The 26,436-nt window shown below is 38.1% G+C and overlaps 1 protein-coding gene across 9 annotated transcripts in view; it reads right to left on the bottom strand.

The window, feature by feature from the left end:
- ZMYM4 (zinc finger MYM-type containing 4) overlaps positions 1 to 26,436 on the bottom strand; it is a 159,175-nt gene that overhangs the window by 75,898 nt on the left and 56,841 nt on the right. For 8 of the 9 annotated variants that reach the window (XM_050797473.1, XM_050797491.1, XM_050797528.1 and 5 more), the window contains one exon: positions 24,698 to 24,743. In XM_050797473.1, coding sequence (XP_050653430.1) covers positions 24,698 to 24,743 — 46 coding nt within the window. Of the gene's footprint in view, positions 1 to 10,568; positions 12,183 to 24,697; positions 24,744 to 26,436 lie in introns of those variants that run through there. The other variant, XM_050797482.1, reaches the window with a different exon arrangement.

Below are 26,436 nucleotides of genomic sequence, written 5' to 3'. Positions count from 1 at the left end.
GACCAACCCGAGCAACATAGAGCGATATTTCATCTCTAGTAAAAATTTAAAGATAGTTGGGCATGGTAGTCCGTGCCTGTAATCTCAGCTACTCATAAGACTGAGGAAGGAGATCTGCTTGCGCTCAAGAGGTCTCGGCTGCAGTCAGCTATGATTATGTCACTGTACTTCAGCCTGGACAACAGAGTGAGACCCTATCATTTTTATTTTTTTTTCTGAGATGGAGTCTTGCTCTGTTGCCCAGACTGGAGTGCAGTGGCACAATCTCGGCTCACTGCAACCTCCGCCTCCTGGATTCAAGCGATTCTCCTGTCGCAGCCTCCCGAGTAGCTGGGACTACAGGCGGCCGCCAACACGCATGGACAATTTTTGTATTTTTAGTAGAGATGGGGTTTCGCCATGTTAGCCAGGCTGGTCTCGAACTCCTGCCTTCAGGTGATCCACCTACCTTGGTCTCCCAAAGTGCTGAGATTACAGGCGTGAGCCACCATGCCTGGCCGAGACCCTATCTTTTAAAGGGAGAAAAAAAAAATAGGGCTAAACTACAGTAAAGACAACCCTAGAGCTGCCCTCACAAGGTTAAAAAACAAGTCTCAAAAAGATCAAGCTAATCCAAAACTAACTGCATGTCAGAACAAAGTTCAACACTCCTTAAAGAAAAAACAATCAAGGAAAACATGAAATGGATAAAGAGAAAAGCAGAAAATATATATGCATAATATATATAATATAAATATATATTTACATATGTGTAATATACATACAAAATTTATATATGTAATTTACATATATGTATGTAATATACATATTTATTATACATATGTGTGTGTGTGTGTATATATGTGTTTTAGTTTTTTTTTTGAGACACCTCTCGCTCTGTCGCCCAGGCTGGAGTGCAGTGGCATGACCTCGGCCCAGTGCAATCTCTGCTTCCCAGGTTCAAGGGGTTCTCATGCCTCATCCTCCTGAGTAGCTGGGATTACAGGCGCCTGCCACCACACCTGTCTAATTTTTTGTATTTTTAGTAGAGACGGGGTTTCATCATGTTGGCCAGGCTGCTCTCGAACTCCTGACCTCAAGTGATCCACCTGCCTTGGCCTCCCAAAGTGCTGGGATCAGGCATGAGCCACTGCCCCTGGCCTGAAAATATATTTTTTTAAAAAGGAACTTCCAGAACTAACAAATACAGTATCTAAAATGAAAATTTACTAGATGGGTTAATAGTAGATTTGACAATACAAAAAAAAAAAAAATAACAGCAAAAGAAGACAGGGTAATAAAAACTATACAGACAGAAGCACAGAGAGAGAAAAAGAAAAGGCTGAAAACAAAGAGAACATCAGACCTAAAATAAGAATTTACTCAATCAAATTAAACCCAAAGTAGAAGGTACAATAAAGAATACAATCTATGTAATAGAAGATGGATCATTAACAGAGAAAAATTAATAAAACCAAAAGAAAGATTTTTGAAAAAAAATTGATAAACATCTAGACAAAGACCATTAAAAAGAGAGAAAAATATAAACAACCAATAAGCACATGAAAAGATGCTCAACATCACAAATCCTTAGAGAAAAGTGTATCGAAACCACAATGACATACCACCTTGGACCCAGTAAGATGGCTATTAATCAAGAAAGAAAAGAAGAGAAAAAGGGACAGAGGGACAGAGGGACAGAAGGATGGAAGGAAGAAAGGATAGAAGTTAGGAAGGGAAAGGAAAGGGAAGGGAAGACAACAGAGGGGAAAGGAAAGGAAGGAAGGAAGGGAAAGGAGGGAAGGGAAGGAGGGAGAGAGGGAACAAGTGTTGGCAAAGATGTAGAGAAATGTAAAACCTTGTGCACTATAGATGCAAATGATTTAACATGGTGCAGTTGCTATGGAAAACAGTGGCAGTTCCACAAAAAAATTAAAAAATAGAATTATCATAGGACCCTCAAAAGAACTGAAAGCAGGATCTCAAAGAGATTATCTGTGCTCCCATGTCCATAGCAGCCTTATCCACAATAGCTAAAAGGTGGAAGAAACCCAAGTGTCCAACTACAGATAAACAGATAAAATGTGGCATATACATACAATGGAATATTATTCAGCCTTAAAAAGGAAAGGAATTCTGACGCATATTACAAAATGGATGAACTTTGCAGACATTATGCTAAGTAAAATCAGGCCAAATAAAGATAAATACTGTATGATTCCACTTACATAAGATTCAGAGTAACTGAATTCATAAAGACAAAGTAGAAGAGTGATTGCCACAGGCTGAAAGAAGAGAGAAATTTTGAGTTGGGAAATTGGGTGTACAGTTTCAGTTTTGCAAGATGAAAAGCATTCTAGAGACTGATTGTACAACAATGTAAACAGTTAATGCTACTGAACTGTACACTTAAAAATGGTGAAGATGGTAAATTTCATTTTATGTATATTTTACTACAATTAAAGGTTTTAAACATATTTTAAAGAAGTAATATAGGAGGCTGGGTACAGTGGCTCACGGTTGTAATCCCAGCACGTTGGGAGGCCGAGGCACGCGGATTGATTGAGCCCAGGAATTCAAGGCTAGCTTGGGCAGCATGGTGAAACCTCATCTCTACAAAACATACAAAAATTAGCCGGTGAAGTCGCATGCACCTGTAATCCCAGCTACTCAGGAAGTTGAGGCTGGAGAATCGCTTGAGCCCGAGAGACAGAGATGGCAGTGAGTCAAGATCGCACCATTGTGCTCTAGAGCCTGGGCAACAGGAGTAAAACCCTGTCTTTAAATAATAATAATAATACAGGGACTGGGGGAGGATACACATTACCAATACCAGGAACGAAATAAGGACTACAGATTTTATAGAAATTAAAAATAAACTAAGAAAATATTATAAACAACTGGAGGGCCATACAGTTTAAAATATTAACTTGATGGTAATACATAAGAATGATTAACAACTTTACAAAAATAAATGACAGTTTAGCTTTGTGATATGCAACACAGTAGCCACATGACACTTGTGACTATTTAAACTTAATTCTAATTAAATTACACTTGATCTTAGCCAAGAGGCCGAGAAGCAATAAATGTAGTTAAACTAAAACTTCAGTTCTGCACTCATCACATTTCAAGTGCTCAACAGTCACGGGTACCAGTGGCTACCATACTTTCACTGTGTACAGACAGAACACTTCCATGATGATGCAGACTCTGACTGTGCAGACAGAGAAATGGCTTCAAAGGTGAAAATTACCAGAACTGACATGGAAGAAATAGAAAATCTGAAAAGCCCCAGGCCCAGATGTCTCCACTAGTGAATTGAGTAAATAAAACACTTAAGAAATAATAACCCATCTTATATGAACTCTTTAAGCAAATATGAGAAAGGAACACTTCCTAATTTTACACGGCCAATATTGCCCTGGAACTAAAACCAGGAGAAAACATTACATGAAAAATACACGCCAGTATCTTTCACAAACATAGGTGCTTAAAACATTAGCATAAATACTTAAAATATTGGCAAATTGAATATAGAAACACATAAAACGAATAATATAAGTAAGATTTATCCCATAAATGCAAAGTGAGTTTAATATTTTAAAATTCATCTTCATATTAACACATTAAAGGAAAAAATAACATGGTCATCTCAGTAGAGAAAAAGCAACTGATAAAACTTAATACTCATTCATGGAAATATCTTTCAGTAAACTAAAAAGAGAAAAGGAGGTCTTCGATCTGAGAGAGGGCATCTATAAAAAAAAAATCAACATCTCATGGCCTACTTAATAGTTTAAGACTGAATCCTTTCCCCCTAAGTTGAAAAAAAAAGTTAAAAATCTCTCCTCTCACCACTTCTACTCAATATTGTAATAAAGATCCCAGCAGCTGGGCGCAGGGGCTTACACCTGTAATCTCAGCACTTAGGGAGGTCAAGGCAGGTGGATCACTTGAGGCCAGGAGTTCAAGATCAGCCTGGCCAACATGGAGAAACCCCATCTCTACTAATAATATAAAAATTAGTCAGGCACGGTGGCACACACCTGTAATTCCAGCTACTCAGGAGGCTGAGTGAGGCACAAGAATCGCTTGAACCCAGGAGGTAGAGGTTGCAGTGAGCCCAGATAGCGCCACTCCACTCCAGCCTGGGCAACAGGGCAAGACTGTCTCAAAAAAAAAAAAAAAAAAAAAAAAAAAAAAAAGGCCGGGCGCGGTGGCTCAAGCCTGTAATCCCAGCACTTTGGGAGGCCGAGACGGGCGAATCACGAGGTCAGGAGATCGAGACCATCCTGGCTAACACGGTGAAACCCCATCTCTACTAAAAAATACAAAAACTAGCCGGGCGAGGTGGCGGGCGCCTGTAGTCCCAGCTACTCGGGAGGCTGAGGCAGGAGAATGGCGTAAACCTGGGAGGCGGAGCTTGCAGTGAGCTGAGATCCGGCCACTGCACTCCAGCCTGGACGATAGAGCCAGACTCCGCCTCAAAAAAAAAAAAAAAAAAAAAAAAAGGAAAAAGAAATTTTCCATGCTTATGGAAAGACTATATATACTTAAGGTGTTAATTTTCCCCCAAAGTAATCTAGAGATTTGATGTAACTCCAAAATCTCTGTGGATTATTCTAAAATTTACACATTGACTCTAAAATGTATGTGTAACTACAAGAGACATGAAAAGCCAAAACAATTCATTTATTTATTTATTTATTTATTTTTTGAGACAGAGTCTTGCTCCGTCGCCCAGGCTGGAGTGCAGTCGCACAATCTCAGCTCACTGCAACCTCCGCCTCCTGGGTTCAAGCAATTCTCTGCCTCAGCCTCCTAAGTAGCTGAGATTACACGTGCCCGCCACCACATGAAGCTAACTTTTGTTTTTTTTTTTTTTTTTTTTTTTTTTTTTTGAGACGGAGTCTTGCTCTGTCACCGGGGCTGGAGCGCAGTGGCCGGATCTCAGCTCACTGCAAGCTCCGCCTCCCAGGTTCACGCCATTCTCCTGCCTCAGCCTCCTGTGTAGCTGGGACTACAGGCGCCCGCCACCTCGCCCGGCTAGTTTTTTGTATTTTTTTTAGTAGAGACGGGGTTTCACCGTGTTCGCCAGGATGGTCTCGATCTCCTGACCTCGTGATCTGCCCGTCTCGGCCTCCCAAAGTGCTGGGATTACAGGCTTGAGCCACCACGCCCGGCCAACTTTTGTATTTTTAATAGAGACAGTGTTTCATCATGCTGGCCAGGTTGGTCTTGAACTCCTGACTTCATGATCTACCCACCTCAGCCTCCCAAACTGCTGGGAATACAGGCGTGAGCCACCGTGCCTGGCCATGCCAAAATAATTTAAAAAAAAAAAAAACAGATCTAGATGACTTATACTAATATTTAAAGTCTGAAATTATTTCAAAGTGAAAAGTTCAAATTCAAATGCTTTTAAAATAAATTTTATTATCTAGAAGTTATAACTCAACAAAATATATTTAATTTTTTAAAAACTTCATTTACAATTGCCTAATTTGAAATATCTATGGATATAACAAAATAGGTACAAGATCTATACTTGGAAAACAACAAAACATTAAGTAAAATCAAAGAAGACCTAAATAAACTAAAAGACACATCATGCTCATGAACTGAAAGATTTATTACTATTTAGATATCAATTCTCCCTAAACTTATCTACAGACCCAACACAACCCCAACAGAAACTCCAGTAAGCTTTTTGGTAGAAACTGACAATCTGCTTCTAAAACGTATATGGAAGTGTAGAAGATCTAGGGTAGCAAACCAACTTTGAAAAATAATGACTTAGAACATCTGATTATTAATAAATAATCTTTATTTAAGATTTCTACTTATTTATTTAAGATTTTTAATTATTTAAGATTTCTTTAAAGATAAAGAAATATCTTTACTTATTTATTTATTTTTCAGATGGAGTCTCACTCTGTCACCCAGGTTGGAGCGCAGTGGCGCAATCTCGGCTCACTGCAACCTCTGCCTCCCAGGTTCAAGTGATTCTCCTGCCTCAGCCTCCCAAGTAGCTGGGACTACAGGAGTGTGCCACCACGACTTGCTAATTTTTTTTGTATTTTTAGTAGAGACAGGGTTTCACTGTGTTAGCCAGGATGGTCTCGATCTCCTGACCTTGTGATCTGCCTGCCTCAGCTTCCCGAAGTGCTGGGATTACAGGCATGAGCCACCACGCTCGGCCTATTTATTTATTTTGAGATGGAGTTTCGCTCTTGTTGCCCAGGCTGGAGTGCAATGGTCCAGTCTCGACTGACTGCAACCTTCGCCTCCCGGGTTCAGGCTACTCTCCTATCTCAGCCTCCCAAATAGCTGGGATTTCAGGCATCTGCCACCACGCCCAGCTAATTTTTGTATTTTTAGTAGAGACGGGGTTTCACCATGTTGGCCAGGCTGGTCTCGAACTCCTGACCTCAGGCAATCCACTGGCCTTGGCCTCCCAAAGTGCTGGGATTACAGGTGTGAGCCACCGTGCCTGGCCAAACTTCTGATTTAATATAAAGCTAAATTAACCAAGACAGTGTAATATTGGCCTAAGGATAACCATACGGATTTGTGGAATAGAAAAGTCCAAAAATAGACTCAAACACATTGGTCAAGAGACTTTCCACAAAAGTGCCAAGGTAAATCAATAAAAAAAAAAGTCTTCAACAAATATTACTGATACAACTGGATATCCATATACAAAAAGATTTATTTTTACTCTTGTATTACACTACATACAGAAACTTGAAATGGATCATCAACTTAAACATAAAAGCTAAGCTTAAACTATAACATTTCCAGAAAAAAGCAAGTAAAAATTTTTATGATCTTATGACAGATTTCTTAGAACACAGCATAGACCATAAAAATATAATAATAAAATTGGGCTCCATCAATATTAAAAATTTGTGTTTTTCAAAGGACACCATCAATACAACAAAAAGGCAATCCAAAGAACAGATGAATGCATAGACGGATAGATGGATATGGAGATATACAGATTTAGATTGATGGAGACAGACACAGAGATAGCCCCCTGTTTCTATCAGTCTATCTATTGATCTATATGACAGAGACTTGTATCCAAACTATTATACATAAAGAATCCTGTGCCAGGCTCAGGATTCTCATGCCTGTAGTCCCAGTAATTTGGGAGGATGAGGCGGGCAGGTCGCTTGAGGCCAGGAGTTCGCTACCAGCCTGGGCAACATGGTGAAACCCTGTCTCTACAAAAAAGTACAAAAAGAAAAAACAAAAAAGTAGCTGGGTGTGGTGGCATGTGCCTATTGTCCCAGCTACTCAGGAGGCTGAGGTGGGAAGATCACCTGAGCCCAGAAAATCAAGGTTGCAGTGAGCCATGATCACACCACTGCACTCCATCCTGGGCAACTGACTGAGACCCTGTCTCAACAACGACGACAACGACAAAAAAAAAAGATCCTTATAACTTCATAAAAAGAAGACAAAATTTAAGATGGACAAAAATTCAAACATACACTTCACAAAACAACATTTAGGAAAGGCCCATAAGTACTCTGAAAAATGCTCAACACCATTGGTTACCAAGGAAATACATATTAAAACAATGAGATGCCACTTTCCATCCACCACAAAACAGCTACAGTTCCAAAGACAGGGGCGACTTAAATGAAATGGAGGCCAAGAGCAGTGTAATCCCAGCACTTTGGGAGGCCAAGGCAGGAGGATTGCTTGAGCCCAGGAGTTCGAGACCAGCCTAGGCAACACCTTCTCTCTACAAAAAATAAAAATAAAACAAAATTGCCAGGCATGGCGGCACATGCCTGTGGTCCCAGCTACTGGGGAGGGTGAGATGGGAGGCTCACTTGATCAAGAGAGATGGGGGCTGCGGTGAGCTGAAGTCACGCCACTGCACTTCAGCCTGAAACACAGCAAGATCCTGTCTAAAAATAACAACAACAAAAATTAAACAGACAAATGCCTTGAAAAAGACAACCTACCAAAAACAAACACAAGATGAAACATAAAATTCTTTAAATGCTGTATCTATTAAAGGAAGTGAATTCAGAATTTTAAACCTTCACACCAAGAAATATCTAGGTCCAGATGATTTCAGTGATTAACTGTATAAAAATTTAATGAAGCTACAACTCCAATCTTAACACAAACTTGATCATGAAAATATTAGCAAACTGAATCTAGCAATATATAAATACTAATATCATTCAGCCATTCCTCAAGGTAGAATGGGAATATATATTTTTTAATGTAATAAAGCCTAAGCCTATTTGACAGAAACCAACTACAATCAGTCCCCAATGACAAAATACTACAAATTAACTACTTTACTTAGAATCAATAATTAGTCAAAAGTCACTACTACTTTAATATTTAATGAAGTCCTATAAATTTTAGCAAAACAGTACAATTATATAATCTGAACAAGCTGGAAAAAAGGAATAAAATAGTTTTAGATGATATGGCTTTATGAATGGATAACTACAGACTCAAATTTATTTTAAAAGCCTACTAGATTTAATAAGGGAATTAAGTAACACCCTGACTATTCTTGCAATAAGAATCTAGAAATGAAAAAACATTTTTAATACAAAAAATAAAAATGTTTACATTTGTCAAAGTACTAAAGAACAACTGATACCAGAAAAAGCACAATAAATATTACTTGAAAATAAAATGTTAGTGAATGGCATAAAATAAGATCTGTATGCTAAGATTTGGGCTTATTGTTCTTATTGCATGCAAGAACAAATACATAATAAAAATACTGATTCTGTCCAAAAGTAATATGTACATGTATGCATTTTCAATTAGAATTCCAACAAAATATTTTTGGAAAGTGTATAAAATCATGTTAAAATTTAGTGGTTTAATGGAAAGCAAAAATTACAAAAAATAAAACTGAGACAGTGGCTTGACCCAGCAGATAAACGTCTATACCACAAAGCCAATAAATACACAATAATTTAAAAATACTCCTTCAAATAAATATACAAATAATAAAAATGAATATGGCACAATATAAAAATATATTAATAGAATGTAATAGAAATTCCAAAAATAGATCCCAATATATATAGAACTTTAAATATATCTCAGTGGTGCTAATTCAGTTCAGTGATAAAAAGATTAACTATTTTGATGAAAAGATAAAACTATGTATATGGTAGCACAACAGGCTGCCCATCTAAGGAATAAAAGTGGACCCCAACCTTGCCCTACATCCAATTAAATAAAACTTAAATGCTAAAATATAAAGAGCTTGCATGATAATCCTTTATAGCAGGGGTACCCAAATCCCAGGCCACAGACCAGTACCAGTCCATGGCCTGTGAGAAACTGGGCCACACAGCAGGAGGTCAGCATCCCACAAGCAAGCAAAGCTTCATCTGTATTTACAGTCACTCCCCATAGCTTGCATTACCGCCTGAGCTGTGCCTCCTATCAGATCAACAGCAGCATTAAATTCTCATAGAAGCGCAAACCCCACTGTGAACTATGCATGTGAGGGATCTAGGCTGCCTGTTCATTATGAGAATCTAATGCCTAATGATCTGTCACTTATCTCCCATCACTCCCAGATGGGACCATCTAGTTGCAGGAAAACAAGACCAGGGCTTCCACTGATTCTACATTATAATTTGCTGTATAATTATTTTCATTATATATTACAACAGAAATAAAGTACACAACAAATGTAATGTGCTTGAATCATCTCAAAACCATCCTCCCTCTCCCCCTGACACCTGGGTCCATGGAAAAACTGTCTTCCGCAAAACGGGTCCCTGGTGCCAAAAAAGGTTGGGGACTGCTGCTTTACAGAGTAAATTACAAAATTTTATTCAAAGACATTGAAGATTTAAAAAAATACAAAGACATACCAACTTCATGGATAGAAAGACACAATGCCACTTCTCTTTCAGTTGATCTACACATTCATGATAATTCAATAAAATTCCCAACAAATTTTTGTTATTTGATTTTGTTCTGTCAGAAACTTCCCAAGATATTTCTAATGGAAACATGGGCAAGAATAGGCAAAACATTCCTGAAGAAAAATTTTCAGGAACATGTCCCATCAGATCATTAAGAATTATTATACAGCTCAATTCATTAGAACACCTTGGTACTGTCACAGGAATAAACAAACAAACAGTCCAAGAAAGCATTAACTGAGAATGTGGGGAAATGCCTACAGATATAATTATAGAGTAACTTTGCATCTTAATGGAGAAAGGAGGTAGTGTTTGATAGATGCTGGTGAGTAAGGTAATTTATTAGCCTTATAATAGTAAATAAAATTAGTTCCCTACTCCACACCATATAAAAAATTAGTGTAGGGTAATTCAAAAGCTACATGTGAAAGGCAAAATCAATAAAGATTTTAGGAAATAATATACAGTCAACCCTCTATATCCATGGGGCACTGGTTCTAGGACACCCATCCCAACCACACTCAAAACCCACAGATGCTCAAGTCCCTTATATAAAATGGAACAGTATTTGCATATAACCTATACACATCCTCCCATATACTTTAATTCATCTCTAGGTTACTTATAGAACTTAACATTACGGGCTCATACCTGTAATCCCAGCACTTTGGGAGACCAAGGCAGGCAGATCACCTGAGGTCAGGAGTTTGAGACCATCCTGGCCAATGTGGTGAAACCCCATCTCTGCTAAAAATACAAATATCAACTGGGTGTGGTGGCAGGTGCCTATAATCCCAGCTACTCAGGAGGCTGAGGCAGGAGAATTGCTTGAACCCAGGAGGCAGAGGTAGCAGTGAGCCAAGATCACGCCACTGCACTCCAGCTTGGGCGACAAGAGTGAAACTCCATCTCAAAAAAAAAAGAAAAAAAGAACTTAATATAATGTGAATGCTATGTAAATAGTTGTCATATTGCATTGTTTAGGGAATAATGACAAGAAAAAGAAGCCTGTATATGTTCAGAACAAATGCAATCATCAGGTTTTTCTCCAAATATTTTTGATCCATGATTGGTTGAATCTGCAGATGCGGAACCCATAGATACAGAGGGCAAACTATAATTGCTCTTCCTGATCTCAGCCCAGGAAATTTTTCCTAAATAAAATGGGGGTTAAAATATAAACCATAAAGGAAAAGACTGATATATTTATTATCGTTCAACTACATTAAAATCAATTAACTTCTGCATATGCAAAGATTTTATGAAGACATAAGATATGAATGAGAAGCTTATTCGCACCATCTATAACTGGTAAGTTTATTGTTCAGAACATGTAGAGAACGCCTACAATTCAATAAGAAAAAAACTAATAGCAAGTGGGTAATCGATTTAATGTAACAGGCATTTCACAAAAAAAATTTTAAATACCCAATAAACATGAAAAAATGTTCAACTAATTATTAACAAGGAAATGCAAATTAAAGACAAAATGAAGTTCATGTTATATCCTCCATACTGACAAAGATTAAAAGTCTAATAAATCAAGTGTTGGCCAGATGTGAGGTGACCACAACTTTAACCAGTAACAGAAATGTAAATGGATAAAACTACAGTCTTTCCTTGGTATTACTGGGGCTTTGTTCCAGGATATTCCCCCACCCACAGATACCAAAACCCGAGCATATTCAAGGCCTACAGTTGACATGAGACTGCTGATATGAAAAAAAGTCAGCCCTCTGTATAGGCAGGTTTCACATCCCTCACATACTGCATTTTCTATCCACGCTTGATTGCAGGATCCACTGATACAGAGGGCCAACTGTATTTACTAAATAAAATCCAAAATCCATGCATAAGTGGAACCATACAGTTCAAGCCCATGTTGTTCAAGGATCAACTGTACAAAGGAAACTAAGTTTTGCATTTCTAGCACAGTTGAGAATGTACACTCCCCTAGGCCTGAGCAATCACCTCCTCAAATATACCCTACAGCAGGGGTAGGTAAACTATGCCTGGATGCCAAATCCAAGAGACCTATCTGCTGTTTCTGTATAGCCCAAGAGCTAAGAATGATTTTTACATTTTTTAAGAGTTTAAAAAACAATCCAAAGAACATTCCCTGACACATGAAAAGTTACATTAAATTCAAATTTCAGAGTCCATAAAGTTTTATCAGAAACACAATAATCCATTTATGTATTATCTATATTGTTTTTATTTATTTTATTTTATTTTTGAGATGGAGTCTCACTCTGTCACCCAGGCTGGAGTGCAGTTGTGCAATCCTGGCTCACTGCAACCTCCACCTCCTGGGTTCAAAGCATTCTCCTGCCTCAGCCTCCCAAGTAGCTGGGATTACAGGCGCCTGCCATCACGCCCAGCTAAGTTTTGTATTTTTAATAGAGACGGGTTCACCACGTTAGCCAGGCTAGTCTTCTGACCTTGGGTGATCCGTCCGCCTCAGCCTCCCAGAGTGCTAGGATTACAGGTGTGAGCCACTACACCCAGACTTCTGCGTTGTTTTTATTCCAGAAAGGCAGAGTTGAACTGCTGCAACAGAGATAGTATGACCTACAAAGTCTAAAATGTTTACTATCTGGCCCTTTAGAGAAAAAGTTTGCCAACTTCTGCCCTAGAGACCCACCATAAGAAACAAATCTTATACTGAACTGCACACATATTACTTTCTTATATGTTACTAAGAAACATATGCAAGGATAATCATAAATTTGCAATACAAAAACTAGAAACACCAAGAAATCTATAGACAACAGGATGGATTTACTATACATATATAATTTTTTTTTAGTTGGAGTCTCGCTCTGTTGCTCAGGCTAGAATGCAGTGGTGCAATCTTGGCTCACTGTAGCCTCCACCTCCCAGGTTCAAGCGATTCCCCTGCCTCAGTCTCCCCAGTAGCTGGGACTACAGGCATGCAACATCACCTCCAGCTAATTTTGTATTTTTTTTTTAGTGGAGATGGGGTTTCATCATGTTGGCCAGGCTGGTCTCGAACTCCTGACCTCAACTGATCTGCCCATCTCAGCTTCCCAAAGTGCTGGAATTACAGGTGTGAGCCACCGTGCCCAGCCCAGAAAGAGGCTTAATTGACTAATAGTTAAGCACAGCTGGGGAGGCCTCAGTAAACTTACAATTATGGCAGAATGGGAAGTTGGCATGTCTTACATGGCGGCAGGCAAGAGCACGAAGAGCACATGAAAACTACCATTTATAAAACCATGATAACTCATGAGAATTCACTCGTTGTCACAAGAACAACGTGGGGCGAACTGCCCCTATAATTCAATCACTTCCCTTTTGTAGAGACATGAGGACTACAGGTCACTCCCTTGAATGTGGGGATTACAATTCAAGATGAGATCTGGGTGAGGACACAGAGCCAAACCATATCAGGGACTATATAAACAACTGAATATTATTCAGCCTTAAAAATGAAGGTAGTTGGCTGGGCGTGGTGTGGTGGTTCATGCCTGTAATCCCAACACTTTGGAAGGCTGGGGTGGGCAGATCACCTGAGGTCAGGAGTTTGAGACCAGCCTGACCAATGTGGTGCAGTCCCGTCTCTACTAAAAATACAAAATTAGCCAGGGGTGGTGGCACACGCCTGTAATTCCAGCTACTCAGGAGGCTGAGGCAGGAGAATCACTTAAACCTGGGAGGTGGAGGTTGCAGTGAGATGAGATCGCACCACCACACTCAGCCTGGGCAACAAGAGTGAAACTCTGTATCAAAAAAAAAAAAAAAAAAAAAAAAGAAGGAAAGAAAAAGAAGGTAATTGTGACTCATGTTACATCATGTGTCAGAATGTTCAACATGGTACCACAAGGTTCAACACGATGAACCTTGAGGATATACTAACATATCATTTTTACTTTAAAAATGAAGGTAATTCTGACACATGCTACAAAATGTATCAGAATGTTCAACATGGTACAAGAAGGCTCAACATGGTACCACAAGGCACAACATGATGAACCTTGAGGATATACTAATGTACACACGGTTACTATCATAGTCAAACTCTTAGATGATAAAACTGGTTGCCAGGGGATGAAGAGGGGGTGATGAGGACTTATTGATCAATGGGTACAGAGTTTCAGTTTTGCAGGATGAAAAAGTTCCAGAGAACTGTTGCACAACAATGTGAACATACTTAACACTACTGAACTGCACACTTAAAAATGGTTTAGGTGGTAAATTTTATTTTATTTCTTTTTTTTTTTTTTTTGAGATGGAGTCTTGCTCTGTCGCCCAGGCTGGAGTGCAGTGGCACGATCTCGGCTCACTGCAAGCTCCGCCTCTCGGGTTCACGCCATTCTCCTGCCTCAGCCTCCCGAGTAGCTGGGACTACAGGCGCCTGCCATCATGTCTGGCTAATTTTTTTGTATTTTTAATAGAGACGGGGTTTCACCGTGTTAGCCAGGATGGTCTCGATCTCCTGACCTCCTGATCCACCCGCCTTGGCCTCCTAAAGTGCTGGGATTACAGGCATTGAGCCACTGCACCTGGCCCAGAATTTTATGTTTTTTAGCACAATTTAAAATAGTTATATATTTATATAATGAATTATCATGCATCGGTGACAAATAAGAGCCACATACAACAATGCAGTAAAATCTCTGAAATATGCAATGAGGGCCGGGCATGGTGGCTCACACTGGTAATCCCAGCATTTAGGAGGCCAAGGCAGATGGATCAAGTGTCCTGGTCAGGAGTTCGAGATTAGCCTTGCCAACATGCTGAAACCTCGTCTCTACTAAAAACATAAAAATTAGCCAAGCATGGTGGCGGGCGCCTGTAGTCCCAGCTACTCAGGATGCTGAGGCAGGAGAATCACTTGAACCCAGGAAGCTGAAATCGCGTCACTGCACTTCCAGCCTGGGTGACAGAGTGAGACTCTGGGGAAAAAAAAAAAAATGCAATAGGGAAAAAAAGCAAGTGGTAATACACAGCATGATTCAAAAACAATAACAAAGCTCAAAACCAAGCAAAACTACAAATATTCAATAATTTAAATGTGGTAAAGAAAAAGCAAGAAAATAAACATAAAATTCAGGATGATGGCTACCTTTTTGAAGAGGTGGCTACTTGTATGACATGGGGAAATTGGCATCAAGAGCATGAAAATATACATTTTAAAAAGCTAAGTGATTAAGGGTTTTCATAAAATACATCTTACATTATACGTATATTTTGTGTTTAATAATTTATAAAAAGTTTTCGAAGTATTCCGAGAAATTCTAGGGCAGTATATAACCAAGGAGTGAGAAAAACTTTCTTAAACAAGACTGAAAACCCAGATGTCATAAACGATACCAAAATGTTTAAGTGTCAAAAACATTTATTTAGCTCAAGATGACACAAAAAGGAAGTCAAATGAGGGAAATCAGAACTCCTGCTCCCATCAAAAGAACTTTACGTTACGCATTCTCAAAGTTAAAAATCCTGAATGAATAGTGATTGTCTATCATGTATACCTGAATCTTCTTTCAGATGTATGCTTCACTGCGCTTACTGTGACTCACCATAACAGCTATTATTAAAATACAAAATACAAAACAAGCTTACAACTTGCCATGAAGAAAAAGTAAACTTTTTTTAAAGGGCAAAAGATATTCATTCTTCAACAAATATTTATTACTAGACAATACAGAGAAAGCCAGTCTAAACGTTAAACTTACTAAAAACTGCTCAAATTCTAAAGGAGTTGAGAACACGCAAATTAAAGTTAAGGTTGTGATACTTTACATCCATCAGACTGGGAAATAATAAGAAGAGCTATAATATATACTAATGGATGGGGGAAGGTGTTCTTATACACTGCTGGCGGAAATGTGAGGTATTAAAGTGCTCTTTTACTTTTTAGAAACAAGATCTCTTTCTGTCACCAAGGCTGGAGTGCAGTGGCATAATCATAGTTCACTGTAGCCTCGAACTCCTGGGCTCAAGCAATTTTCCCACCTCAGTCTCTCAAGTAGCTGGGACTACAGGCATGCGTCCCCATGCCCAACTAATTTTTTCTGTATTTTTTGTAGAGATGGGGTTTCGCCATGTTGCCCAGGCTCATCTCGAACTCCTGGGCTCAAGCAATCCGCCCACCTCAGTCTCCCAAAATGGTGGGATTACAGCAAGCTTTTTTTTTTAAATCACAGAATTCTTATTCTTTGGAATCTAACCACGTATATAAAATGACCAATTTATAAAAACATACATTAAAGGACTTTTAATGTATCATTGTTCATTGTGGCAGAAAAAACCTTAAACAACACAAATGCCTAAAAACAAAGCAGAAAATGACTTATTGTGCATCAAAATCACAGAATAGAGAGCTGCTCCAGTTGAGGTGAAGGGGTTTTATGAAGTACTCAAGACAGAGAGAAGTGAGGTGGAGAAAAGTATGTATATGATCCTATTTTTGTTAAATAAGAAAAACTCAAAATCCTGACATATATATATTTGTGTATGTTTATGTATATAATGATTTTATGAGCACTGAAAAAACGTGGAAGGCTACCTACAAAGCTGTTGACAAGGGGTTATGAGAGGGGATAGGAACAACGATATGGGAAGGTGAGGCCAAGCCAACAGAAAAGCCAAAATGTTACTCTTAAAAAATCATATATGGACCAGGCATGGTGGCTAATGCTTGTAATCCCAGCACTTTGAGAGGCCGAGATGGGCAGATCAACTTGAGACCGGGAGCTTGAGACCAGCTTGACCAACATGGTGAAACCCCATCTCTATTAAAAATACAAAAAATTAGCCGGGCGTGGTGGCGCACCTGTAGTCCCAGCTATCCGGGAGACTGAAGAACAAGAATTGCTTGAGCCCAGGAGTAGGCGGCTACAGTGAGCTTAGATCGTACCACTGCACTCCAACCTGGGCAACAGAGCAAGACCCTGTCTCAAAAAAAAAAAAAAAAAAAAAAAATCATGTATGGTAAGATTCATGCAATTTACATACAGGTATTACTGGAAATAGTTAATGCCATGAAGATCCAAATACAGACCTATAGGATAAAATTTTTAAAGTTATTTTATGGCTTAGAATATTTTATAATGGGGTATTTTATATGCTGTGACAGCAGATTTTATTTTATAAAAATGGCTGCAACAGTATCTTCCATCCATGTGCTTTTCTATAATGTGACCTTCACCCTACCTCCTCCTATTAAGATGTGGGGTCTATGGCTTCTGAATCTGGGCAAGCTTGTGAATTGCTTGGTGGAAGGGATGCCAAATAACTTTTGAAGCTAGGTCAGAAAAGATGATCCACCAGCATGGGCAACATAGCCAAGACCTATTTCTACAAAAAATATAAAAATCAGGCGAGTGCAGAGGTGCAGGCCTATAGTTCTAGCTACCTGGGCGGTTGAGGCAGGAGGATCACTTGAGCCCAGGAGTTCAAGGTCACAGTGAATTATGATCGTCACTATACTACAGCCTGGGTGACGGGATGAGAGCCTGTCTGGGTAAAAAAAATAATAATAATGTAACTTATGCCTTATTCACTGAATTATTATTTTGCTTGGATCCCTGAGCCACCATAAAAGAAGAGAGAAGACCTTAAGGCTGCCACACTATGAGGAAGGCAAGGTAACAGACTACGTACAGGTGCTCAAGTCAGCAGTCACAGTCTTTGAGTCCTCTTAGGCGAAGCACCAGACATGAGTGAACAAACTTTCAGATTATTCCAACATCAAGCCATTCAGTCAACTTCTGCCTCCAAATCTTCTCAGTCAAGACCAAAGACAATGTGGAAAAAAAAAAAAAAAAAAAATCCCCAGTATACCCTTTCTGAACACCTGAGCGATTGAATCCTTGAGCTTAATAAAAGTGTTTTTCACCATTAGGTTTGGGGTGGTTTGTTAAGTAGCACATACCAGCAATCAGAATGCAAATTCAGAATATATCTTACATAGTTTAGAAGGGACTGGAAAACTACATTAACTGACTTAAAAAGTGACACTAGTGATTAACAATGTCAAATTTCTAGAGTCTGCATAAAATTCACAAAATAACTATAACAAAATCAGTATTTTCTAAATCAATACTATTTAACATAAGGAGATTTTAAATATGTATATAATTTAATAAATGATTAATAGACATCTATTTCACCCACATGGCTATTAGTACATGTATTCTATATAACAAAGTTCTATTTTTTTCTCTTATCTTTTCACTGGAAAATGGGTCAGAACCCTGTATTTGGAATCATCTTATATTCAAACATTTACGATACACTTTTACCACCCTCTTATCCTACTGATCAACCTAAACTAAAATTCACATAGAACTTATGTCTTCTTTTTAGTGTGAGAGTTTCCTTGACACCACAATTTTATTTATTTATTTATTTATTTATTTATTTATTTATTTATTTATTTATTTTTTGAGACAGAGTCTTGCTCTGTTTCTCAGGATGTTAGAGTGCAGTGGCATAATCTCGGTTCACTGCAACCTCCGCTTCCAGGGTTCAAGTGATTCTCCTGCCTCAGCCTCCCAAATAGCTGGGAATACAGGCATCCGCCACCACACCCAGTGAATTTTTTGTATTTTTAGTAGCGACAGGGTTTCACCATGTTGGCCAGGCTGGTCTCGAACTCCTGACCTCAAGCAATCCACTCACCTCGACCTCCCAAAGTGCTGAGATTACAGGCGTGAGCCACTGCGCCCGACTGACACCACAATTTTATTGATAACAACGCTGAAATAGCTGTAAGTTACTGGCAAAAACATAAACCTTTTACCAATACAGAGATAAAACAAAAATTAGTTTAGTTCAGTTTATTCATTTGAAAATTGTATACTAATCATTGATCAGTTTGTTTAATTCAAGAAGAACCTATACCTTTATTTAAGGAGAACTAAAAAATTACTGAGAACTGTGAGGTGTTTTTCAGTTAATGCCATCTCAATTCTCTACCCATGTTTACATCCCTAAAGAAGACTTTTAGGCTTTGATTTCAACATTTTCATAAAGAAAGTATTCCTTTACAATGTTTAAAGGATCCAAATAATACTTAGCAAAAGACCATGTAAACAAAAATTTTTAAGTAGTTTTTTTTAAAGACTCAAATTATCAGCTTTTTTATTTTTTGTTTGTTCCATTTAGAAAAATTTTAATTATATCAGTTCTTTTAAAAATTGAGCTGCATTGATAAGGCAAATACATTATAATTCGGACACAAACTGATGCTGATGCTCCACAAGCAGCCACAAAAACTTTAGTCATGGTTAATACACCTAAAACTATTTCTGAATTACTTTATAAATTACTCCACTATTTCGTCAAATAATAGCTATTCTTCAAAACCTGTGATTCAAGTGAACTAGGGTGAGGTACAGAAACAGTTAATGAAAGATTTGAAAGGAGGGGCTTTGTAGCTAGGTAAATCAGCATTCAAATCCTGATTCCATTACTTGAAAGTGAAATGATGTCTCTAAGTCTTAGTTTGCTCCTTAGTGAAATAGAAACAGTCACAGTACCCTTTTTCTAGAGGGTTGTTGCAGCAGACACTAGGTACACAATAACAATTCTCTTTTCCTTACTAAGAGAGCCTCAATTTTATTCTTGACAACAATGGGCTCAGCTGAAGGATTACTATTCCCAGCTTTCTTTGAAGGTAGGATGGCCAATGAGATATAAACCTAAGTACACAGGTATAGTTTCCAGGAAAGCTCTTTAAGAAGCTGATTCTGTTCAGAAGTGTGCCTTTTTGCTCTCCTTCCTCCCTACTCCAGGCTCAAGACACAGCAGCCATCCTAGAACACCAGGTTACACACACTAGGGATAAAATCCAGATAGCTGGAAGAGCTTTCTTGATAACCACAGAGCCATATTATCATCTGGGTTTCTTTTACATGAGAAATAAACTCCTTTTCTTTCTTCCTTCCTTTCCCAATCTCCTTCCCTCCCTCCTTCCCTTCCCTTCCTTTTATATTTTGAGACACGGTCTTTCTCTGCAGCCCAGCCTGGAGTGCAATGGCACCATCAGCTCACTGTAACCTCAAATTATTGGGCTCCATCAATCCTCCTGACTCAATCTCCCAAGCAGCTGGGACTACAGGCATGCACCGCCACATCCAACTAATTTATGTATTTTTTGTAGAGACAGGGTCTTGCTATGTGCCCAGGCTGGTTTTGAACTCCTGGGCTCATGCAATCCTCTTGCTTCAGCCTCCCAAAGTACTGGATTTACAGGTGTGAGCCACCATGCCCGGCCAAGAAATAAAGTTCTATTGTGTTTCTATTATATATAGTTAAACCTAATATCCTAATTAACATAATTATTATTAGAATTTTTAAAGGGTGGGGCATGGTGACTCATGCCTGTAATCCTAGCAGTTTGGCAGGCAGTGGAAGGAGGACTGCTTGAGCCCAGGAGTTCGAAGCCAGCCTCAGCAACATAGCAAGACTCTGCCTCAATTAAACCAGAAAAAGGGAGAATTTTTAAAAGATAATACACATAAACTTTTCCACAAGTAAACTAGTATACTGAAAGTAGTCAAAATAATAATAATTTTTAGAATCCAAATAACTGTACTTCATGAACAAATCAGCAATGCTCTTACTTTTCCCCTGAAACTGTCAAGTCTGTTATGTTCAATAAACTTACTCTATCAATAAGAAAAGTAACCACTGCTGTGTGACCAGTTGGTTATCTTAGAGTCATTTAATGAATAAAAATCCTTGACTTAAGGAAGCTGTCCGAATACATTAAATAAAAACAATCTCCCTATTCTATTTCAACTTAAAACTTCACATAAACTAGTAATGGTTGAGGGAACATGAGTTAAAATCATCTACAGAATCAGTCATTTCCTCTAACACATCATGTATCTTTAAAAATCCACATCACAAATTCTCCTGACACAGGAGAACAAACTTGGAGAACTGCACCTTCTCTTCTCACCTGTATAAAATGTTGAAGTCTTCTTTCTTTTAAATCCTTTTCAATGAAGATAATATATCTTTGGAAAGTCACTTCTGATTTTTCATGTTTAAACTAGATTTCTCAATGTCTTCACAAATGGGGTTAGCCTCTGCTAGTTTTTGTGTGTCAATAATTAGTAAATACTATATTTTGCTGACAGTGATAGGATTATATCACAATAGGGCAGAATTTGATCTACCAAACAAATATTTGAGGTCCCATATCCTGGTGGTCTTGGGCAATGAGTAGACGGTACATCCAGCAGGGTAGGTCTGGTAGGTCTAGTGCCACACCAGACATTTTGAGGCACTTCCCGGAGATACAGTTAATGTTCTTTTCTAGATATGAATCCCAAGACAAAATGGGAGGGCTAGGATGATCATCTTTGGTATCAGAGCCTTCCTGAATATCATCTATGTAGCTGTCTGCCCTTATCTCTCCTGGATAGGGGTCTATGTTCCTGAATCCCCCTCAGAGAGAGAGGCCAGTATTCCTTCCAAGCTAGTCATTTCTCTGCCTCCAGGGCTTTCAATATCCTTTTAATTTAAACTACCAGAAAAAGGGAGATAAACGGTAACCTTTATTGCACCATTTGCAACTAACATTTGGTGTAAAACCTTCTACTTGGCTGGTGTGGTGGCTCACTCCTGTAATCCCAGCACTTTGGGGGGCCAAGGCAGGAGGATTGTTTGAGGCCAGGTGTTCAAGACCTGATTAGAAAACATAATAAGACCTAATCTCTACAAAATAAATAAATAAATAAAAATTTAAAAATTAGCCAGGCACAGTGATCACACCTATAGTTCCACCTACTCAGACGCTGAGATGGGAGGATCACTTGACCCCAGGAGTTCAAGGTTGTAGTGAGCTATGATCATGCCACTGCACTCTAGCCTAGGCAACTGCAAGACCCTGTCTCTAAAATAAAAAATAAAATAAAGAATAAAACATTCTGCTTGTAAATCTACAGCCTAATAATGTTTAAGGAAGGACAGCAGAGAAACACCATGCACCAGAAACATAAACCCCAAATGTTGGATGTAGATCTCCAAGTACAGTAGCCTGGCTCTAGGTTTAATACAGATTCCTATTGCCTCTTTAAGATTGTTATTACTGCAACAAGTTTAACAATGCATCAGATTAAAACCTTCATTAGAAAGCTATTTGATTCATTTCTAATACCAATATACACACTTGAGCAAAGGCATATCATCCATAATAGGTATTCAAACACTATTTGGCAAAAGTGAGTAGTGACAGAGGGATGCCTTCTGAGAGATATGTTTTACTATCTGGCCTGGTTTCCCTGACCACAGATAATTGGTTCAAAGATGAACATGAGAATCAAGCTGGCCCAATCATAATCTTTCTCCAAACAACTTGAAATTTAGAATGGATATACAGAAAAACTAAAAATTGTGGGAATGTAACTGCTTTCTGGCAGCACTTGAAGAGAACAGACATGATCTCCTTTTGCTGAGTACCCCGGAGGAAATTCATTTTATCTCATATTTTATGAAATATCCTAGTATATATCTAAAATGTTTCTTCTGGATAAGCTAGCTAAATTCTATTTTTGATTTATTAAAACAAAAAAGACACACAATAACTAAAACCACTGAAGACCAGGAGACATAGTTGCCTCTCAATATCAAATAACATAAAGTCAGACGATAGTCTAAAAATATTATCATTCTAAAATATTAACAAACTAATTACAAAGAGAAAGAAAGTACTCACAGATCCTACTGGTAGATGTAAATTTTTTTTTTTAAAAGTACATTCCCTTAAGAACTCTAGTTGACAAAATTTATCTTTCACAAAAAAGCACAAAAATATCCTTTGATAATTAATCAATTCTATTCTTGGAATTTATTCTACAGAATGCTTCAACAAGTATACAAAGATATGTATGGGAATACATATTCAATGTTCTTAATAATAATGCAAAATTGAAAATACATTACACATGTATAAAAGAGGCTAGTTAAATTACAGTACAGCAGGTCCTCTAATAACATTTCATTCAATGTTATTTTGCTGTAGCACTGAAGAGAGAAACAAAGGCTGGGCGCTGTGGCTGACACCTGTAATCCCAGGACTTTGCCAGGTCGAGGCAGGTGGATTACTTGAGGTCAGGAGTTCAAGAACAGCCTGGCCAACATGGTAAAACCCCATCTCTACCAAAACTACAAAAAGTTAGCTAGGTGTGGTGGCATGTGCCTACAGTCCCAGCGACTTAGGAGGCTGACACAGGAGAATCGCTTGAACCTGTGAGGCAGAGGTTGCAGTGAGCCTAGATCATGCTACTTCACTCAAGCCTGGGTGACAAAGCAAGGCTCCATCTCAAAAAAAGAGAGAAAAAAAATGACTCCAAGCCAGGGCTATTGTTTATGTGGAGTTTTGTATATTCTCTCCATGCCTGCATGAGTCTTCTCCAGATGTTCTAGATTCCCCCCACATCCCAAAGATGTACACATTAGGTTAATTAATGTGTCTAAATTGTCCCAGTCTGAGTGAGCATGGGTGTGTGTGTGTGAATGCACGCTGTGATGGGATGGCATCCTGTCCAGGACTTGCTCCTGCCTTGTGCCCTGAGGCTGCCAGGATAGGCTTCGGCCACCCATGACTCTGAATTGGAATAAGGGGATTGGAAAATGAACGAATGAATACAAATTATTATAATAACAAAAAGTCATAAAACATATAATCAACACAGAAATGTACAATAAATGATTTACTCAGTAAGCCCATCGTGTTTATTGTTTGTTTCTGAACTACATGGTGGTAGGAGGTGCTCTTTATAATGTTTGCTTTGCAAACACTTATTCCTTAAGTTAACCAACCACCACTACAAGCACCATCATTCACTAATTCACCAACAACTGGGTAAATAATTATCTTATTCATTTTTATTAATCTTTCTTGTATGTATATATAGCTCATATTTATTTCAATGTTTAATATTAGAAGTGTTTTAAATCTTTATTTAGAAGTTTGATGGTGTTTTTGTGACTAAAAATATGCCACAGAAACTTAACTCTTATTTATATCAATTTAAGCTTATAGTAAAATTGGTTTCATTATATGTCATTTCACCTAAAGTCACAATTTCCAAGAACCTATCAACAACATTTAGTGAGGACTTATTATACAGCCATACGATAAAATACTGAGTAGCCATTAAAAAGGGTGCAACAGGTCTACATCCACTGACACAGAAAGATGTCTATGCAGTTGAAAAAAAAGCAAGAACAGTATTCATGATTCCTACACACATATATAAATCTCCATACACCATGTATAGATATATACACTCATAGAAAAAAGTCTGGAAAGATATATATGTTAAACTTTTAAAACTGGTTATCTTTGGAGAATGGTAATGACAAAGGCTTTTACTTTCTATTTTATTCATTTCTGTATTGTAAAATTGAATGTATTACTTTTATAATCATAAAAAACAAATTATTTCTAAAACTACAATAACACAAAAAGAATTTTAAAAGAAAATAAAATACCTTAAACCAAGTAGAAATCTTTAATAGTGATAAGTATAATCTTCCATATAGACACAAAGTATGGCTATATTTTAATATCATAATTATGAGAATAAACTATTTATTGAAAAAAACAGTAAGATTCTTACAATTCATATTAACCTGCTAAAACAACAGTATGCGATGAGATCTAGACTAAATCAGTTTGAAACATCACATAAATCAGCCCTAACTAAAAACTGTAATAGTTAAATACCATATCTAGATTAACATTCATTTTCTATCTAAAGACATGTTTGCTTTTCTCAAATGGTACTTACAGTTCTCTACAATTTCATCAAAAACTGCACCACTTTTCTGTTCAAACTGGAAAAGCAAAAAAGGAAAGAGAAAAGTAATATTACCATGATATCTTCTATCATACGTTCTTTTGGTATCCCTTCCTATTCCCCAAGGAGCTGTAATTTTCAACCCAAATTACATAAGTGCACAATATAAACAAAAACATTGCCAAATAGAGTAAAATAAAATTTAGGATGAACCAAAGTAGTTCTTAGACCAAAGCCCCAAACCAAAAACTAAGAGATAAATCACATCCTCTCACTATAAACAACTTTTTTTTTAATCATTCATGTCACAAAAAAGAGATGATCATATATACTTTTAATAACAATAAACACAGCTAACACTTCATAAGAACTTACTAACACTGAGAACTATGTAAAACTTTCCGTCAAAACCGAACAGAAAAAGTAACAAATTTTGCTCTTAAGCTAAAGCCAGAAACATGCTGCTCTTAAATTTAAAGTGACGCCTGTTACAGGGATGGTTCCTACTAAGTATGTTAGTGCCCAAGACAGAAGTAGAGCCATGTCGGAGGTAATTTCAGATCTTAAAACACACAGGGAAAAGAAAGCAAAGCACCGGTAACTCCACCAAAGAACTAAAGAAAATGGCACACTTCACTTTGAGTATTTGAAGGCCTCCTTACTTTGGAGGTTCCTGCTTCCCTGCCTGTTACTTACCAATGAGGCAAGAACACAAGAAATGCTGCTTCTTGATAAACCTTGCCTACTGTAAGAAGCCAGAATCAGCCACCCCATTCAAAGGAGAGACTTTTAAGGAAAAAAGAACTACCTAGCTACCTATATAACTGTAGAGGAAACACAACAGCTGGCAATAGTAATCAGTAGTATCTGATATTCATAAATATGAGCAGAAAATAAAACATCCCAGGTTTCTAAAAGAAAACTATGTGAAAGAGAAAGTTCAAGGTAAACAAACAGAACCACCACTCCAGAAGGAAACAAGAAACTTATAAAAAAGCAACTTCTTCGCTGGGCCCAGTGGCTCACGCCTGTGATCCCAGCACTTTGAAAGGCTGAGGTGGGCGGATCACAAGGTCAGGAGATGGAGACCATCCTGGCCAACATGGTGAAATCTCGTCTCTAGACAAAAAGTTGGAAAAGATAATTTATGTGACTCATTGAGGATTGAAGCACTAAGTCTAACAGCAATGTCAAAGGTACCCCCAAAGAAGAAAATAATGGTGAAGGGGAATAACAGAAGAAAATTTCCCTGAACTAAGGATATAAATACCATATCTGAGATTGAACAGGCCCACTAAATAGCAAAGAAATAACGAAAAAAAAAGATGCATCCTGGTAAAATACATCAGAATTCCAAAAGAAAACAAAAGGAGCAATTTTTTTAAATGATAGTGCAGGTAATTTATAAACACATTTAACTTGAAATTCAACTATGTAAACATTGGAAAGGAAAGGAAAGCAAATAGTGAAGGCCACTCCACCTACCATTTCAGTCAATGAGCTATGCTCTAGAATGAAAGGGAAATGGGAAATGAAAAATTTCACTCTGGGCTGGGCGCAGTGGCTCAGCACTTTGGAACGCAGAGACGGGTGGATCACCAGGTCAGGAGATCAAGACCATCCTGGCTAACATGGTGAAACCCCATCTCTACTAAAAATACACAAAAATTAGCCAGGCGTGGTGGTGGGCGCCTGTAGTCCCAGCTATTCAGGAGGCTGAGCCAGAATGA

This window comes from Macaca thibetana, chromosome 1, assembly GCF_024542745.1.
Source record: "Macaca thibetana thibetana isolate TM-01 chromosome 1, ASM2454274v1, whole genome shotgun sequence".
Lineage (NCBI taxonomy): Eukaryota > Metazoa > Chordata > Mammalia > Primates > Cercopithecidae > Macaca > Macaca thibetana.
Note: the sequence above shows the minus strand (reverse complement) of the source record. Positions and strands in the feature narration are given on the sequence as shown.